Here is a 19,005-nt window from a genome sequence, read left to right on the forward strand (position 1 = left end):
GCCACCTTTCCCAACTTCTTTGTCACGTGTTGCTGGCATTAAATTCTAAAGTTAATGATTATTTGCAAAAAAAAAAATGTTTATGAGTTTGAACATCAAATATGTTGTCTTTGTAGCATATTCAACTGAATATGGCTTGTATTCCGTTTATATTTACATCTAACACAAATTTCCCAACTCATATGGAAACAGGGTCTGTACATGTCCTAAGCAACATCCACACCTTGATATAAATGTCGTAAGCAAGCAAACAGCCACACCTTAGCAGTGTTATAGTTGACACAACAAGTTAGTGTTTGTCTCATTGATAATGAATGTAATATTAAGAACAACTGCCTTGGTGACCTCTGCCCTAGGAGAAGATTTTCAGCATCCACATCATCTTCCTCCATGCATGAATTTAAAGTTGCATTCTTTCCGTTCTGTGTTGCTGCTTCTCATCTTACCGAGTCCCATTCTAACCAGTTGTTGTTGTTGTTGTTGCACGTTTGTTTGTGTGCGTCCACGTGTTGCTGTTCCAGAGCGGCCTCACTCCACTGCATGTCGCCGCTCACTACGATAATCAGAGAGTGGCGCTGCTGCTTCTGGATCAGGGAGCGTCCCCGCACGCCGCCGCCAAGGTACATCTAGGCTCCGACACCCGTTATGTTCCTTCTCTCATTTCAACCCAGCATCGGCTCCCATTTGTGCTCCTCACTCATGTTGCTTTCACTTTGCTCGGCTTTCTACCTGCCAGGGCGGGCTACTGCTTTTCAACCTTCCTCTTGTGTTAGCTCTCTGTTAGCAATCAATCAATTGGTATGTCAGACTCAGCCCTGTCATGGTTTAACTCTTATCTTACTGATAGGATGCAGTGCGTCTCCCATAACAGTGTGACCTCGGACTATGTTAAGGTAACGTGTGGAGTTCCCCAGGGTTCGGTCCTTGGCCCTGCACTCTTCAGCATCTACATGCTGCCGCTGGGTGACGTCATACGCAAATACGGTATTAGCTTTCACTGCTATGCTGATGACACCCAACTCTACATGCCCCTAAAGCTGACCAACACGCCGGACTGTAGTCAGTTGGAAGCGTGTCTTAATGAAATTAAACAATGGATGTCCGCTAAAAACGGAAATGCTGATTATCGGTCCTGCTAGACACCGACCTCTATTTAATAATACAACTTTAACATTTGACAACCAAATAATAAAACAAGGTGACTCTGTAAAAAATCTGGGTATTATCTTCGACCCAACTCTCTCCTTTGAGTCACACATTAAAAGCGTTACTAAAACGGCCTTCTTTCATCTCCGTAATATCGCTAAAATTCGCTCCATTTTGTCCACTAAAGACGCCGAGATCATTATCCATGCGTTTGTTACGTCTCATCTCGATTACTGTAACGTATTATTTTCGGGTCTCCCCATGTCTAGCATTAAAAGATTACAGTTGGTAAATAAACATTGATTGATTGATTGATTGATTGATTTATATAGCCCCAAATCACAAATGTCTCAAAGGACTGCACAAATCATTAGGACTACAACATCCTCGGAAGAACCCACAAAAGGGCAAGGAAAACTCACACCCAGTGGGCAGGGAGAATTCACATCCAGTGGGACGCCAGTGACCATGCTGACTATGAGAAACCTTGGAGAGGACCTCAGATGTGGGCAACCCCCCCCCCTCTAGGGGACCGAAAGCAATGGATGTCGAGCGGGTCTAACATGATACTGTGGAAGTTCAATCCATAGTGGCTCCAACACAGCCGCGAGAGTTCAGTTCAAAGCGGATCCAAGACAGCAGCGAGAGTCCCGTCCACAGGAGACCATCTCAAGCGGAGGCGGATCAGCAGCGTGGAGATGTCCCCAATCGAAACAGGCGAGCGGTCCATCCTGGGTCCCGACGAGCGGTCCATCCTGGGTCTCGACTCTGGACAGCCAGTTCTTCATCCATGGTCATCGGACCAGACCCCCTCCACAAGGGAGGGGGGGACATAGGAGAAAGAAAAGAAGCGGCAGATCAACTGGTCTAAAAAGGAGGTCTATTTAAAGGCTAGAGTATACAGATGAGTTTTAAGGTGAGACTTAAATGCTTCTACTGAGGTAGCATCTCCAACTGTTACCGGGAGGGCATTCCAGAGTACTGGAGCCCGAACGGAAAACGCTCTATAGCCCGCAGACTTTTTTTGGGCTCTAGGAATCACTAATAAGCCGGAGTCCTTTGAACGCAGATTTCTTGCCTGGACATATGGTACAATACAATCGGCAAGATAGGATGGAGCTAGACCGTGTAGTATTTTATACGTAAGTAGTAAAACCTTAAAGTCACATCTTAAGTGCACAGGAAGCCAGTGCAGGTGAGCCAGTATAGGTATATATGTATGTATATATGTATATAAAGGTATATACAGTACAGGCGTAATATGATCAAACTTTCTTGTTCTTGTCAAAAGTCTAGCAGCCGCATTTTGTACCAACTGTAATCTTTTAATGCTAGACATGGGGAGACCCGAAAATAATACGTTACAGTAGTCGAGACGAGACGTAACAAACGCATGGATAATGATCTCGCCGTCTTTATGTTAATGGGACCCATGTCTTAAATCAGCTGTAAAATACTCTTAAAACAATTTGTTTCTCGTCTCTAGGTTACCTTGTTAAGCTTCTTCATCCATGAAAATATTGGTTTTAACCCTTGTATTATGTTGAGGGGGAAATGACATTGATTATGTTGCGGGTCGTTTTGACCCGTACTGTGTAAATGGACTCAAAACAGTCAAGAAAACAGGTTAAACCAATAACAATTTTATTTTTGGTTATATAAACATTTAGAAAAGTGACATACAATACATTTTTTATTCCAATTGTATTATGTTAAGGGTCAATTTCACCCATTTCAGTTTTTGTGTTGATCAAAGTACTGGTTATTCTTTCTTTTTCTTGCTGAAATCTGGTGACTTTTCCTCATGAACTGGTGTGTAAATCCGGACACTTTGTTGTGTAGTGGAATGTTTGTGCAGCGTTTGTATAAAAAGATGATGTTGCGAGTCATTTTGACCCAGGCGCTTTAATGTGGGTAAATAGCTGTTCAGACCCAAAAATAAACATGTCTCCTTGATGTACTTTTTACTTTGATGTACAATTGTTTGTATTTTGATTGTCTCTGAGACCCAGGGCCAGGTGTGTGAAGAGAGGGAACTTTCTCACACTTGTCCTTGTCTCCTCAGATGTCATCCTTCTGGAGCTCATTTTTGGTGAGTTTGTCAAAGAGATGACATGAGAACAGTGACAAGGACAAGTGTGAGAAAGTTCCCTCTCTTCACACACCTGGGTCTCAGGGGCAATCAAAATACAAACAATTGTACATCAAAGTAAAAAGTACATCAAAGAGACTTGTTTATTTTAGCTATTTGCCCACATTAAAGTGTCTGGGTCAAAATGACCCGCAACATCATATTTGTATACAAACTCTGCAAGACATTCCACTACTCAACGGGACGGCGTGGCGCAGTGGGAGAGTGCCCGTGCGTAACCCGAGGGGCCCTGGTTCAAATCCCACCTAGTACCAACCTCGTCACGTCCGTTGTGTCCTGAGCAAGACACTTCACCCTTGCTCCTGATGGGTGCTGGTTGGCATGGCAGCTCCCTCCATCAGTGTGTGAATGTGTGTGTGAATGGGTAAATGTGGAAGTAGTGTCAAAGCGCTTTGAGTACCTTGAAGGTAGAAAAGCGCTATACATGTACAACCCATTTATCATTTATTTATCCACAAAGTGTCCAGATTTTACACACCAGTTCATGACCCTAGATGAGGAAAAGTCACCAAATTTCAGCAAGAAAAAGAAAGGATAACCAGTACTTTGAGAAACACAAAAACTGAAATGGGTCAAATTGACCCTCAACATAATAGAAGGGTTAATATACAAGTACACAACCCATTTATCATATATTTATCAACAAAGTGTCCAGATTTTACACACCAGTTCATGACCCTAGATGAGGAAAAGTCACCAAATTTCAGCAAGAAAAAGAAAGGATAACCAGTACTTTGATCAACACAAAAACTGAAATGGGTCAAATTGACCCTCAACATAATAGAAGGGTTAATATACAAGTACAACCCATTTATCATTTATTCATCAACAAAGTGTCAAGATTTTACACACCAGTTCATGACCCTAGATGAGGAAAAGTCACCAAATTTCAGCAAGAAAAAGAAAGGATAACCAGTACTTTGATCAACACAAAAACTGAAATGGGTCAAATTGACCCTCAACATAATAGAAGGGTTAATATACAAGTACAACCCATTTATCATTTATTTATCAACAAAGTGTCCAGATTTTACACACCAGTTCATGACCCTAGATGAGGAAAAGTCACCAAATTTCAGCAAGAAAAAGAAAGGATAACCAGTACTTTGATAAACACAAAAACTGAAATGGGTCAAATTGACCCTCAACATAATAGAAGGGTTAATATTTCTGGTGTGGGCCATTGGGCCTTTTTTTTGTCAGTACAACCCTCGATTTCAATTAAAAAAAGGGTCAAATGAACCTCAAGAGAATCGTTTAAATAAATAAAAGTTTGTTGTGTTATCTGACTATTACTGAGGGGTATTAATCAATCAATCAATCAATCAATGTTTATTTATATAGCCCCAAATCACAAATGTCTCAAAGGACTGCACAAATCATTACGACTACAACATCCTCGGAAGAACCCACAAAAGGGCAAGGAAAACTCACACCCAGTGGGCAAGGAGAATTCACATCCAGTGGGACGCCAGTGACAATGCTGACTATGAGAAACCTTGGAGAGGACCTCAGATGTGGGCAACCCCCCCCCTCTAGGGGACCGAAAGCAATGGATGTCGAGCGGGTCTAACATGATACTGTGAAAGTTCAATCCATAGTGGCTCCAACACAGCCGCGAGAGTTCAGTTCAAGCGGATCAAAGACAGCAGCGAGAGTCCCGTCCACAGGAAACCATCTCAAGCGGATCAGCAGCGTTGAGATGTCCCCAACCGAACACATCGCTTAAATAAAATTGTTTTATTTACGTTCTCATTTTAATAATTTTATACTGAACTGACCTCACATGTCTGGACTTTCCCGTCTTTATTTGTTTTTGTTCTGGATAAAAAGGTAAAATGAGAATCCCCTAAAGCTCACATGATTGGGAGAGGAGCTGGCTGTCAGTGTGTTCAGTTTTGGTTTTATAATCTTATTTTTAGAACTAGGCCGAAACCGACTCTTACAACACCAAGGTCATAATTTCTACCAGAGCATTTTATAATTTAGTGAAAAAAAAAAAAAAAAAGTTTATTTTGTTGAAATAGAGGTTTCTGACAAATTCAAAAAGCCTTGAAGCAAAACACATCAATTTATTTGTTTCTTTTATGCATTTAAAAACTAAAACAAGTCTAACAGAAGACGAAGATTAAGCTGTTTTAGCTGGGTAGTTATATTATTTTAATGTTTTATTCTAGCTGAATTCATGGAGCAGAAAACTCTTCTAATGGTGGGATTAAAATACTTAAAAAGTGCTTGAAAAACAAAAGCATAACATTAAATAAAACTAAACATTTCTTTCCCTATGTCCAAATTTAATCTATTTTAATGTTATAAAGCAGGGGTGTCCAAACTTTTTCCACTGGGGGCCGCACACTGAAAAATCAAAGCAAGCGGGAGCCATTTTGATATGTTTTTATTTCAAAAACCAATACAATATCCATCCATCCATCCATTTTCTACCGCTTATTCCCTTTTGGGGTCACGGGGGGCGCTGGCGCCTATCTCAGCTACAATCGGGCGGATGGCGGGGTACACCCTGGACAAGTCGCCACCTCGTCGCAGGGCCAACACAGATAGACAGACAACATTCACACTCACATTCACACACTAGGGCCAATTTAGTGTTGCCAATATATGTGTAAAAATATATATTTAGGCCTCCACTCAGGCTTGATCCCAGGGACCCCAAAGGATTTTGGTCAAAAAAATATTTAAAATGTGTCATTATTTTGTATTATTGTTATTCAAGGTTTAAATCTCTAGATCAGGGGTGCCCATTACGTCGATCGCGAGCTACCAGTCGACCGCGGGGGGTGTGTCAGTCGATCTCCAGCCAGGCTTTTAAAAAAAATAGACCTAAAAATGAGTGATCATCAATTTTCACCAAGACGTCACTTAAATGACATTCACGGTACCGGAGGGTCTTGTGAGATGACGCTGGCTGCTGCAAGATCATTATTATGAAAATATGACCGAGAGGAAGGCGAGAAACACTTTTTATTTCAACAGACTCTCGCGCCGTACCTTCCGTCAAAACTCTAAAGGCCGATTGCACATTTCCTATCTTCACAATAAAAGCCCTGCTTCATGCTGCCTGCGCTAACTAAACACAGAGTCTCGGAAAACTGGCGTGCACAAGCGATCCCTCAGAAAGCTTTCCGAGACTCTTATTTTGTTAGCGCAGGCAGCATGAAGCAGGGCTTTTATTGTGAAGATAGGAAATGTGCAGTCGGCCTTTAGAGTTTTGACAGGAAGGGACGGCGCGAAAGTCTGTTGAAATAAAAAGTGTTTCTCGCCTTCCTCTCTGTCATTTTTTCCTAATAATGAACTGGCAGCAGCCAGCGTCATCTCACAAGACCCTCGGGTGCCGTGAATGTCAATCAAGCAAGCTACGGAATTTGCCGCCAATGTTTTTCTTGTAAAGTGTATGGAAGCTGGATGAATTAGATGCCAAAAACCAACCACTTTCATGTGGTATTGTACAGAAAGGACAACTTTTTTCTCCTCCATTTGAAAATGTGGGCGTTATCATCATTACTGTCTGATTCCAATCAATGCAAGTCATCAGAATCAGGTAATACACCAACTTATATTCTTGTCTTTGTGAAAGAAAGACATCTATATGTGTTACACATGCTTGTATTATCATTAAACACATTTAACTTGTTTACAAAAATGTCTCTTTCATAAATAAATAAATATAAATGATATATATAAATGAGGTAGATCCCCTCGAGTTGGTCAATTGAAAAGTAGCTCGCCTGCAGAAAAAGTGTGGGCACCCCTGCTCTAGATCAACATTAAGTCTATCCATCAATATAACTTTTTTTAAAGATTTAAGTTGTATGCCCTTTTTGTCAAAGAAAACCCTGTTTTGGTATGTAAAAAAAAAAAATACAAAATATGCAATAGTTTCCCCCAATAGAATTTTAAAAAGGAATATTTGATATTATAGAATAATTGGAGCCTTAAAAATGTCAACACATAACACCATTGATTTCAATTTGTTATTATTTTTTTTAGCAATGACACACAAAAAAAATGCACTGAAATGATTGGGGTTCCAAAAGGGTCCTACTCATTAAAAATCAACTTTTTTTTTTTTTTTTACTGTTTACTTTAATCACAATCGTCTTGAGATCAACTTCAGATCCATCTGTCAATTATAACTTTTATTGTTTATTTTTTGTTTGTTCTTATTAGGCCCTTCTTTAGAAAAAAAAAACAACAACTTAGTTTTTTAAATGGCAAACACAAAATATGCAACATTTTCCCCCCAAAAATATCTCAAAGTGGAATATTTAATGTGACATTGATTTTGATTATTTATTTATTTTTTTAAAGAAAATAACAGCCTGCATGACAGCTTTGTGTTATTAGAGTAAACATTGCAACATTTTCTTGTCACATTTCACCTGTTTACTCTTTTATAGCCCTTTTTCTGTTTTTTATTTTTTTAATCGTATTTTTAGAATGTGCTTAGGGCCGTTAAAAAATGACCCGCTGGCCTCAAATGGCCCCCGGGCCGCACTTTGGACACCCCTGTTATAAATTAAGATGTTATTTTAAAAAAAAACTTTTTGTTTTTCACCTCAATTACGTGCTGCAAAAGCATTAAAAATGCAACATTTTAACCCCTGTAAGACCTTTCTTTGACTTTATACGTTTTAAAATGTATATTTGTGATAAATATCTTTAATTTGTAAAAAAAAAAAAAAAAACGATGGTAAACAATTGTAAATTCTGAAATATTTTTATACTTGTAAATTTGCATAGAAATAAATAATTTCAAAAAGCATTGACAATTTATTTTACATCCATCCATCCATCCATTTTCTACCACTTATTCCCTTTCGGGGCCGCGGGGGGCGCTGGCGCCTATCTCAGCTACAATCGGGCGGAAGGCGGGGTACACCCTGGACAAGTCGCCACCTCATCGTAATTCCAAATTTTAACCCCTCACAAATTATTTTTTTTATATATCCGAGGACTTTTTAGGAATAAAAAAAATATTTTGATTCATCGATTATATTTAGAATTATTTATTTTTAGAAAATATTTTTCATTGCATTTTTTTCTTTTATTTTCATCATTTTTTTAAATCATGATTGACTTTGCAGTTTGGCTGGCAGAAATCAATCAATCAATGTTTATTTATATAGCCCTAAATCACAAGTGTCTCAAAGGGCTGCACAAACCACAACGACATCCTGGGTAGAGCCCACATAAGGGCAAGGAAAAACTCACACCCAATGGGAATGTCGGTGACAGTGACAATGATGACTATGAGAAACCTTGGAGAGGACCGCACATGTGGGCAACCCTGTTACTAAATAGGGCTGTTTTCCTTTCTCTAGTTTGCATAACTAGAGATGATAAACGTATTGGCAACCACACGACAAAATTAAAACACAGCATTTGACTTTGCCTCCCGTTCTTGGCACTCGTCCATCTTGCAAACTGTGGCGTCTTCCTCCGCCCTGTCCTCAGAACGGCTACACGCCGCTGCACATCGCCGCCAAAAAGAACCAAATGGACATCGGCACCACGCTGCTGGAGTACGGCGCCGACACCAACGCCGTGACGCGGCAGGGCATCAGCCCCATCCACCTGGCGGCGCAGGAGGGCAGCGTGGACTTGGTGTCGCTGCTTCTGGCCAAGAGCGCGGCTGTCAACATCTGCAATAAGGTAATATTCGGTACCCCTCGACACCGACAGCTTGTCACTCACTTGTCAACCTGCAGCACTTTTTTCATGAAGCCCGGCCACATTTTAGTGGCTGACATTTGTGTCTTCCCTTCACACTCAGAGCGGACTTACGCCGCTCCACCTCGCCGCTCAGGAGGACAAGGTCAACGTTGCGGAAGTCCTCCTCAACCACGGCGCTGACGTCAGCCCACAAACTAAGGTGCCAACTTACCTTTGGGATGACCTGAGCACAATATTGCTGTTGGAAAATTACAGTATTTCCTTGAACTGCCGCCAGGCGCTAATTATTTTAAAACCTCTCCTCACCCCGGCGCTTACCAAAGGCAAGTGGTAAATTTAGGCCTGCGCTTATAAATTTGAGTGTGATGTAAGGATGCCATCATGAAAAGCACATTTGATTAAAAAAAAACACGTTATTATGGTCTTACCTTTACTTATAAATGAAGTCCATGCGCAGTTCCTTCTGATCAATCAATCAATGTTTATTTATATAGCCCCAACTCACAAATGTCTCAAAGGACTGCACAAATCATTACGACTACAACATCCTCGGAAGAACCCACAAAAGGGCAAGGAAAACTCACACCCAGTGGGCAGGGAGAATTCACATTCAGTGGGACGCCAGTGACAATGCTGACTATGAGAAACCTTGGAGAGGACCTCAGATGTGGGCAACCCCCCCCCTCTAGGGGACCGAAAGCAATGGATGTCGAGCGGGTCTAACATGATACTGTGAAAGTTCAATCCATAGTGGCTCCAACACAGCCGCGAGAGTTCAGTTCAAGCGGATCCAAGACAGCAGCGAGAGTCCCGTCCACAGGAAACCATCTCAAGCGGATCAGCAGCGTAGAGATGTCCCCAACCGATACAGGCGAGCGGTCCATCCTGGGTCCCGACGAGCGGTCCATCCTGGGTCTCGACTCTGGACAGCCAGTACTTCATCCATGGTCATCGGACCGGACCCCCTCCACAAGGGAGGGGGGGACATAGGAGAAAGAAAAGAAGCGGCAGATCAACTGGTCTAAAAAGAAGGTCTATTTAAAGGCTAGAGTACACAGATGAGTTTTAAGGTGAGACTTAAATGCTTCTACTGAGGTAGCATCTCGAACTGTTACCGGGAGGGCATTCCAGAGTACTGGAGCCCGAACGGAAAACGCTCTATAGCCCGCAGACTTTTTTTGGGCTCTAGGAATCACTAATAAGCCGGAGTCTTTTGAACGCAGATTTCTTGCCTGATCAAAAGCATCGATAACTTGTTTATAGAAGTCTTCCTTATCTTTCTTCAGTTTTAAAAGTCCCTCTGTCTCGATGGAGAGCTTCCTTTATTACCTCCTGCTTCGATTGAAAGTCCAGTTTAGAAAACTGCTTTATTTTAGATATGTAATCCCCCATGTTAAAAGTGCAAGCGAGAGGAAAAAATAACGGATCGCTGCTTGTTGTCACTTCTTCTGCAGCCGAGTAGTCGCAAGAAGGATCACTAGCGACCTCTACCACCAGGAGGCGGGAGCCATTTAATGACTCATATTTGACACACGCAGCTATGATATATAAATAAAACATAGCTGCTTACTATTCTTTTTAGCATATTCAATAGCTTGGACCTTAAATCCCACTGAATAGCTCTTAATCTTCTTCCCTTCATGCCATTTCAAACAATTGAAATCAGCCTCCTCCATTTTGAAAATGATGACAGGTGAAGTGTCACTCCTGACGTGACGCGTTTGACCCGGTGGAAATTCTAAGCATATGCTAATTATTTGGCGAAACGAGTTTGACCTGGCAGTAATTCAAGGAAATACGGTATGTTGTCCTCCATGTGGCCCTGAGCTAAAATGAGTGAGGTATGTACAGTATATTACAGTATGTGTGGAGGAGGTACTTGGCCGCAGGTGCTCCTGGTGTGTGTGCTGACAGGAGACTTGTTGACATGTGCTTTATTCTGCACCACTCAACACAACACCTCTTTTTCTTCACTTTCTCACAGATGGGCTACACGCCGCTGCATGTGGCCTGTCACTATGGCAACGCCAAGATGGCCAACTTCCTCATGCAGAACCACGCCAGAGTCAACGGCAAAACCAAGGTAAAAAAAAACAAAAAGTGTTGTGTTCGGTTGAAATCAGGGATGTCCGGCTAGCTGCGTGTGCGTTCATGTTTCATTTAAATAGCCCGGGTGTTGACAGGTGGCAATGTGTCACCATCTTGTGGACTGTGTGAGAAAGTCAGGTTAGTGACCATGGCGCGTACTATCTTTGACAGCACAAACACAGCATTTACTTGTATGACCCAATCCAAACAACCTTTCCTAGTCATGGTGCAAAAATAATCCAACCGGCACAGAAAGTCAACACACCTGGTCACACATTACACAACCTGCTCACATAACTCTGTAGATATTATTTAAAAAAATGTCCCATCAGCATACAATTTAAATTACAGCCATTTTTATTCATTTCAAGGCATCATGGGAGAAGTGCAAAACTCTCTCTCCTCACTTGTTCATATTTGACTTTTAGTTGCTTAATATTTCTGATTGATTACAAAACTTTAAAGAGGTCATCACTGAAGTAAACAAGGTAGGAGTTGAACTTTTACATACTCTTAATATTCAAAATAATAATAATTATTTATTATATATCCATTATATTGTTATAATATGTAGACACACGTGTGTGTGTGTGTGTGTGTGTGTGTGTGTGTATACACAGTATATATGTGTATGTGTGTGTATGTATGTGTATATATATATATATATATATATATATATACTGTATATATAAATGTGTGTGTGTATATATTTTACTGTGTATATATATGTATTTACATATGTGTATGTATATATAGTATATACTGTATATACATATATACTGTGTGTATATGTATATACTGTACATATGTGTATATATACTGTGTGTGTATATATATATGTGTGTGTGTGTGTATATATATATACATATATGTGTGTGTGTATATATATAAATATATATGTGTGTGTGTGTATATATATATACATATATATGTGTGTGTGTGTATATATATACATATATATGTGTGTGTATGTATATATATGTGTATATATATATATATATGTGTGTATGTATGTATAAGTAAATATATGTATATGTATATATATGTGTGTGTGTATGTATATATATATATATATAGGTTGATTGGCAACACTAAATTTGGCCCTAGTGTTTGAATGTGAGTGTGAATGTTGTCTGTCTATCTGTGTTGGCCCTGTGATGAGGTGGCGACTTGTCCAGGGTGTACCCCGCCTTCCGCCCGATTGTAGCTGAGATAGGCGCCAGCACCCCCCGCGACCCCAAAAGGGAATAAGCGGTAGAAAATGGATGGATGGATATATATATATATATATGGCATCGTAACTCTACTTCTTAAACCTTGGTCTGCTCGAAAGTGGTTCTCAAACAACAAAAGCACTTGGCTCACCATCAACTTCATGCAAAGTACCATATACAGTATATATATATATATATATATATACAAACATATATATATATTTGTGTGTGTATATATATGTGTGTATATATATATATATATATATATATATATATATATATATATATATACACACACACATATATATATGTGTGTGTGTATATATATATGGTATATATATATGTGTGTGTGTGTGTGGGGGGGGAAAAAAATCACAAGACTACTTCATCTCTACAGAACTGTTTCATGAGGGGTTCCCTCAATCATCAGGAGATTTTATATATATATATATATATATATATATATATATATATATATATATATATATATATATATATATATATATATATATATATATATATATATATATATATATATATATATATATATATATATATATATATATATATATATATATATATATATATATATATATATATATATATATATATATATATATATATGGTACCCTGCATGCTGTCGATGGTGGTACTCGGATAGCCAAGTGCTTTTGTTGTTTGAGAACCACTGATTGAGCAGACCAAGGTTTAAGAAGCAGAGTTACAATGCCATCTACTGTACAAAGTTGGAACCACAAGCCACATTAACAGAGGGCCAATATACAGTGGAACCTCAAATTACGAGCTTGGTTGCTTCTTAGATATAGAAAAGTTAGTATATTGAATCATATCCTCATAAGAAACAATGTAAAGATGAGTAATAAGGACAAAAGTTAATATTTTAGTAAACATCTGCACATTTTGAACACAATACAAACGGCTATACCGTACTGCAGTGGTTCTCAAATCCTTTATAAATAGATTTATTGAATAATACTTCAACAAAATATGAATGTACGTTCATAAACTGTGAAAAGAAATGCAACAATGCAATATTCAGTGTTGACAGCTAGATTCTTTTGTGGACATGTTCCATAAATATTGATGTTAAAGATGTCTTTTTTTGTGAAGAAATGTTTAGAATGAAGTTGATGAATCCAGATGGATCTCTAGTACAATCCCCAAAGAGGGCATTTTAAGTTGATGATTACTTCTATGTGGAGAAATGTTTATTTAGAATTGAATCACTTGTTTATTTTTCGACAAGTTTTAAGTTATTTTCATATCTTTTTTTCCAAACAGTTTAAGAAAGACCACTACAAATGAGCAATATTTTGCACTGTTATACATTTTAATAAATCATAAACTGGTGATATTGTGCTGTATTTTACTTCTTTATCTCTTTTTTTTCAACCAAAAATACTTTGCTCTGATTAGAGGGTACTTGAATTAAAAACATGTTCAAAAACATGTGAAAAATTGTTGAGAACCACTGCTGTAATGTAAATCCAACTATCATAACAAGGGGTGATTGATCAACTTTTTATTTAATAACAAAACCAAAACAATAACAAGCTGAACTGTCCTCATTTGCATCCACACACACACACACACACACACACACACACACACACTGTCACTAGCCCTGTGGTGCACCCACAGTTTGACATCACAAACTTTGACAGCCACAATGATTCGGAATAAAAATTGCCATCCACTTTACCTTGTCGGGTAATCTTTTTGGTGTGCAGCGGAAGGAAGGAAGAGGTAAAAGGGCAGTGTCATCAACGCTGTGGATATCTCAAACAACACATCGCTTGTTCATTGCTTTCTTTGGACACATGTTGAGCTAGCATCACTAGTAAAAAGCTGCAAAAGGGCTAAGAAAGCACACAAGGTAGCTATTAGCATAGTAGCTAACGACAGCACTGCTATGCTGACTACTTGAGCATCAGAGAGTGATCAGCCCGCCCACAATGGATGTGCTTCCGGGCACAAAATGGCTGCACTGTGAGACACACAATGGGTGGATGAAACGTCTCTAGATTTGGACAAGGTTTGTACGCCAAAGCATATTTTTATTTGGTCCGTAGAAAAGTGTGTACATTATTATTTGTGTCGGTCATCATTTATTCATGGCGGGCTGCCATGAATGAATACATGAATGTATGGGTGAGACACAACGGGTGGATGAAACGTCTCTAGATTTGGACAAGGTTTGTACGCCAAAGCATATTTTTATTTGGTCCATAGAAAAGTGTGTACATTATTATTTGTGTCGCTCATCATTTATTCATGGCGGGCTGCCATGAATGAATACATGAATGTATGGGTGAGACACAATGGATGGATGAAACGTCTCTAGATTTGGACAAGGTTTGTACGCCAAAGCATATTTTTATTTGGTCCGTAGAAAAGTGTGTACATTATTATTTGTGTCGGTCATCATTTATTCATGGCGGGCTGCCACGAATGAATACATGAATGTATGGGTGGGACACAATGGGTGGATGAAACGTCTCTAGATTTGGACAGGGTTTGTACGCCAAAGCATATTTTTATTTGGTCCGTAGAAAAGTGTGTACATTATTATTTGTGTCGGTCATCATTTATTCATGGCGGGCCGCCATTAATGAATACATGAATGTATGGGTGAGACACAACGGGTGGATGAAACGTCTCTAGATTTGGACAAGGTTTGTACGCCAAAGCATATTTTTATTTGGTCCGTAGAAAAGTGTGTACATTATTATTTGTGTCGGTCATCATTTATTCATGGCGGGCTGCCATGAATGAATACATGAATGTATGGGTGAGACACAATGGATGGATGAAACGTCTCTAGATTTGGACAAGGTTTGTACGCCAAAGCATATTTTTATTTGGTCCGTAGAAAAGTGTGTACATAATTATTTGTGTCGGTCATCATTTATTTATGGCGGGCTGCCATGAGTGAATACATGAATGTATGGGTGAGACACAACGGGTGGATGAAACGTCTCTAGATTTGGACAAGGTTTGTACGCCAAAGCATATTTTTATTTGGTCCGTAGAAAAGTGTGTACATAATTATTTGTGTCGGTCATCATTTATTCATGGCGGGCTGCCATGAATGAATACATGAATGTATGGGTGAGACACAATGGGTGGATGAAACGTCTCTAGATTTGGACAGGGTTTGTGCGCCAAAGCATATTTTTATTTGGTCCATAGAAAAGTGTGTACATTATTATTTGTGTCGGTCATCATTTATTCATGGCGGGCTGCCATGAATGAATACATGAATGTATGGGTAAGACACACAATGGGTGGATGAAACGTCTCTAGATTTGGACAAGGTTTGTACGCCAAAGCATATTTTTATTTGGTCCGTAGAAAAGTGTGTACATAATTATTTGTGTCGGTCATCATTTATTCATGGCGGGCTGCCATGAATGAATACATGAATGTATGGGTGAGACACAATGGATGGATGAAACGTCTCTAGATTTGGACAAGGTTTGTACGCCAAAGCATATTTTTATTTGGTCCGTAGAAAAGTATGTACATTATTATTTGTGTCGGTCATCATTTAATCATGGCGGGCTGCCATGAATGAATACATGAATGTATGGGTGAGACACAATGGGTGGATGAAACGTCTCTAGATTTGGACAGGGTTTGTACGCCAAAGCATATTTTTATTTGGTCCATAGAAAAGTGTGTACATTATTATTTGTGTCGGTCATCATTTATTCATGGCGGGCTGCCATGAATGAATACATGAATGTATGGGTGAGACACAATGGATGGATGAAACGTCTCTAGATTTGGACAAGGTTTGTACGCCAAAGCATATTTTTATTTGGTCCGTAGAAAAGTGTGTACATTATTATTTGTGTCGGTCATCATTTATTCATGGCGGGCTGCCACGAATGAATACATGAATGTATGGGTGGGGACACAATGGGTGGATGAAACGTCTCTAGATTTGGACAAGGTTTGTACGCCAAAGCATATTTTTATTTGGTCCGTAGAAAAGTGTGTACATTATTATTTGTGTCGGTCATCATTTATTCATGGCGGGCTGCCATGAATGAATACATGAATGTATGGGTGAGACACAATGGGTGGATGAAACGTCTCTAGATTTGGACAAGGTTTGTACGCCAAAGCATATTTTTATTTGGTCCGTAGAAAAGTGTGTACATTATTATTTGTGTCGGTCATCATTTATTCATGGCGGGCTGCCATGAATGAATACATGAATGTATGGGTGAGACACAATGGGTGGATGAAACGTCTCTATATTTGGACAAGGTTTGTACGCCAAAGCATATTTTTATTTGGTCCATAGAAAAGTGTGTACATTATTATTTGTGTCGGTCATCATTTATTCATGGCGGGCTGCCATGAATGAATACATGAATGTATGGGAAATGTTGCCGTCCAATTAAGTCCGTTTTTTTTTTAACTGCAGTCTTTGGTCATATGACAAACATACCAGTGCGAAGCAAACTGTATTGAAGTACCGGATTTTCCGGACCATAGGGCGCACCGGACTATAAGGCGATGAGTGGTCTATTTTTGATCTCTTTTCATATATAAGGCGCATTAAAGGAGTCATATTATTATGATTATTGTCTGAATGTAAAATACTTCCTTGTGGTCTACATAACATGTAATGGTGGTTCTTTGCTCAAAATGTTGCATAGATAATGTTTTACACAAGTCACTTTCTGACAGTCGCTTCAGAATGCGCTTGGACAGCGTCTTCTCCCCGTCATCTTTGTTGTAGCGGTGTAGCGTGCAAGGACGGGAGTGCAAAAAGTGACAAAATATGGCGCTAACTGTTTTAATGACATTCAGACTTTACTTCAGTCAATAACGGAGCAGTATCTCCTCATCCGGAAACAACAACAAGGCCGGAAATGCGTCCCATAAAAAAAACACGTCCGACCGGAACTCTCTAATAAACAAGTTCCTTGGTTGAATAATGTAAACTCACTACACCGGTATGTTTTAGCGCTTTCATGGTGAGTTTACTGACGGACATAAGTAAGAACTTTACACTACTTTATATTCGAAATGGCAACAGTGGAGGATGAATGTCACATAACAAGATAGAGAAAAAGAAACTTATCGACTACGGCGTCGGCACGGGACTACAAAGGCGGACTTGCGCACTTTTTACAGGACTTATGCAGATCCCAAATACAGATCAGCAGGTACCAGAAAGTAAGAAAAGTTGCTTTTGCATAATATTGTGAAACAAAACACCAGATAATATGTCTTACCTTATACACACAGCATAATAATACTATGTTGAAGAACATCATAGCTTACCAAAGTCCTACTAAAACATTTTGATGGATTTCTGAGCGCTGTGTGTAATGTTCTATATTTTATGGCGGTATGGCGTAGTGGTTTGGAGCGGCCGTGCCAGAAACCTGAGGGTTGCAGGTTCGCTTCCCACCTATGGACATCAAATTTGCTGCCGTTGTGTCCTTGGGCAGGACACTTCACCCTTTGCCCCCGGTGCCGCTCACACCGGTGAATGAATGATGAATGAATGATTGGTGGTGGTCGGAGGGGCCGTATGCGCAAACTCGCAGCCACGCTTTTGTCAGTCTACCCTCCAGGGCAGCTGTGGCTACTGATGTAGCTTACCACCACCAGGTGGTATATATATATATATATATATATATATATATATATATATATATATATATATATATACACACACACATATATATATGTGTGTGTGTATATATATATATGGTATATCAGTCTACCCTCCAGGGTAGCTTACCACCACCAGGTGTGAATGAATGATGGGTTCCCACTTCTCTGTGAGCGCTTTGAGTATATAACAATAGAAAAGCGCGATATAAATCTATCCATCCATCCATCCATCATCTTCCGCTTATCCGAGGTCGGGTCGCGGGGGCAACAGCCTAAGCAGGGAAACCCAGACTTCCCTCTCCCCAGCCACTTCGTCTAGCTCTTCCCGGGGGATCCCGAGGCGTTCCCAGGCCAGCCGGGAGACATAGTCTTCCCAACGTGTCCTGGGTCTTCCCCGTGGCCTCCTACCGGTTGGACGTGCCCTAAACACCTCCCTAGGGAGGCGTTCGGGTGGCATCCTGACCAGATGCCCGAACCACCTCATCTGGCTCCTCTCGATGTGAAGGAGCAGCGGCTTTACTTTGAGTTCCTCCCGGATGGCAGAGCTTCTCACCCTATCTCTAAGGGAGAGACCTGGAAACTCATTTGGGCCGCTTGTACCCGTGATCTTGTCCTTTCGGTCATGACCCAAAGCTCATGACCATAGGTGAGGATGGGAACGTAGATCGACCGGTAAATTGAGAGCTTTGCCTTCCGGCTCAGCTCCTTCTTCACCACAACGGATCGGTACAACGTCCGCATTACTGAAGACGCCGCACCGATCCGCCTGTCCATCTCACCATCCACTCTTCCCTCACTTGTGAACAAGACTCCTAGGTACTTGAACTCCTCCACTTGGGGCAGGGTCTCCTCCCCAACCCGGAGATGGCACTCCACCCTTTTCCGGGCGAGAACCATGGACTCGGACTTGGAGGTGCTGATTCTCATTCCGGTCGCTTCACACTCGGCTGCGAACCGATCCAGCGAGAGCTGAAGATTCCGGTCAGATGAAGCCATCAGGACCATATCATCTGCAAAAAGCAGAGACCTAATCCTGCGGTCACCAAACCG

At 40.3% G+C, this 19,005-nt stretch overlaps 1 protein-coding gene across 17 annotated transcripts in view; it reads left to right on the plus strand.

Moving 5' to 3' along the window:
- Positions 1 to 19,005, plus strand: part of LOC133559700 (ankyrin-3-like) — a 289,963-nt gene that overhangs the window by 137,573 nt on the left and 133,385 nt on the right. For 16 of the 17 annotated variants that reach the window (XR_009808252.1, XR_009808253.1, XR_009808254.1 and 13 more), the window contains 4 exons: positions 522 to 620; positions 8,771 to 8,968; positions 9,090 to 9,188; positions 10,974 to 11,072. Coding sequence is in view for 14 of the 17 variants with exons in the window: in XM_061911726.1 (XP_061767710.1) it covers positions 522 to 620; positions 8,771 to 8,968; positions 9,090 to 9,188; positions 10,974 to 11,072 (495 nt within the window). In the remaining 3 variants the exon portion in view is untranslated. The remainder of the gene's footprint in view (positions 1 to 521; positions 621 to 8,770; positions 8,969 to 9,089; positions 9,189 to 10,973; positions 11,073 to 19,005) is intronic. The other variant, XM_061911716.1, reaches the window with a different exon arrangement.

Source organism: Nerophis ophidion, linkage group LG09 (assembly GCF_033978795.1).
Source record: "Nerophis ophidion isolate RoL-2023_Sa linkage group LG09, RoL_Noph_v1.0, whole genome shotgun sequence".
In the NCBI taxonomy this organism is placed as follows: Eukaryota; Metazoa; Chordata; class Actinopteri; order Syngnathiformes; family Syngnathidae; genus Nerophis; species Nerophis ophidion.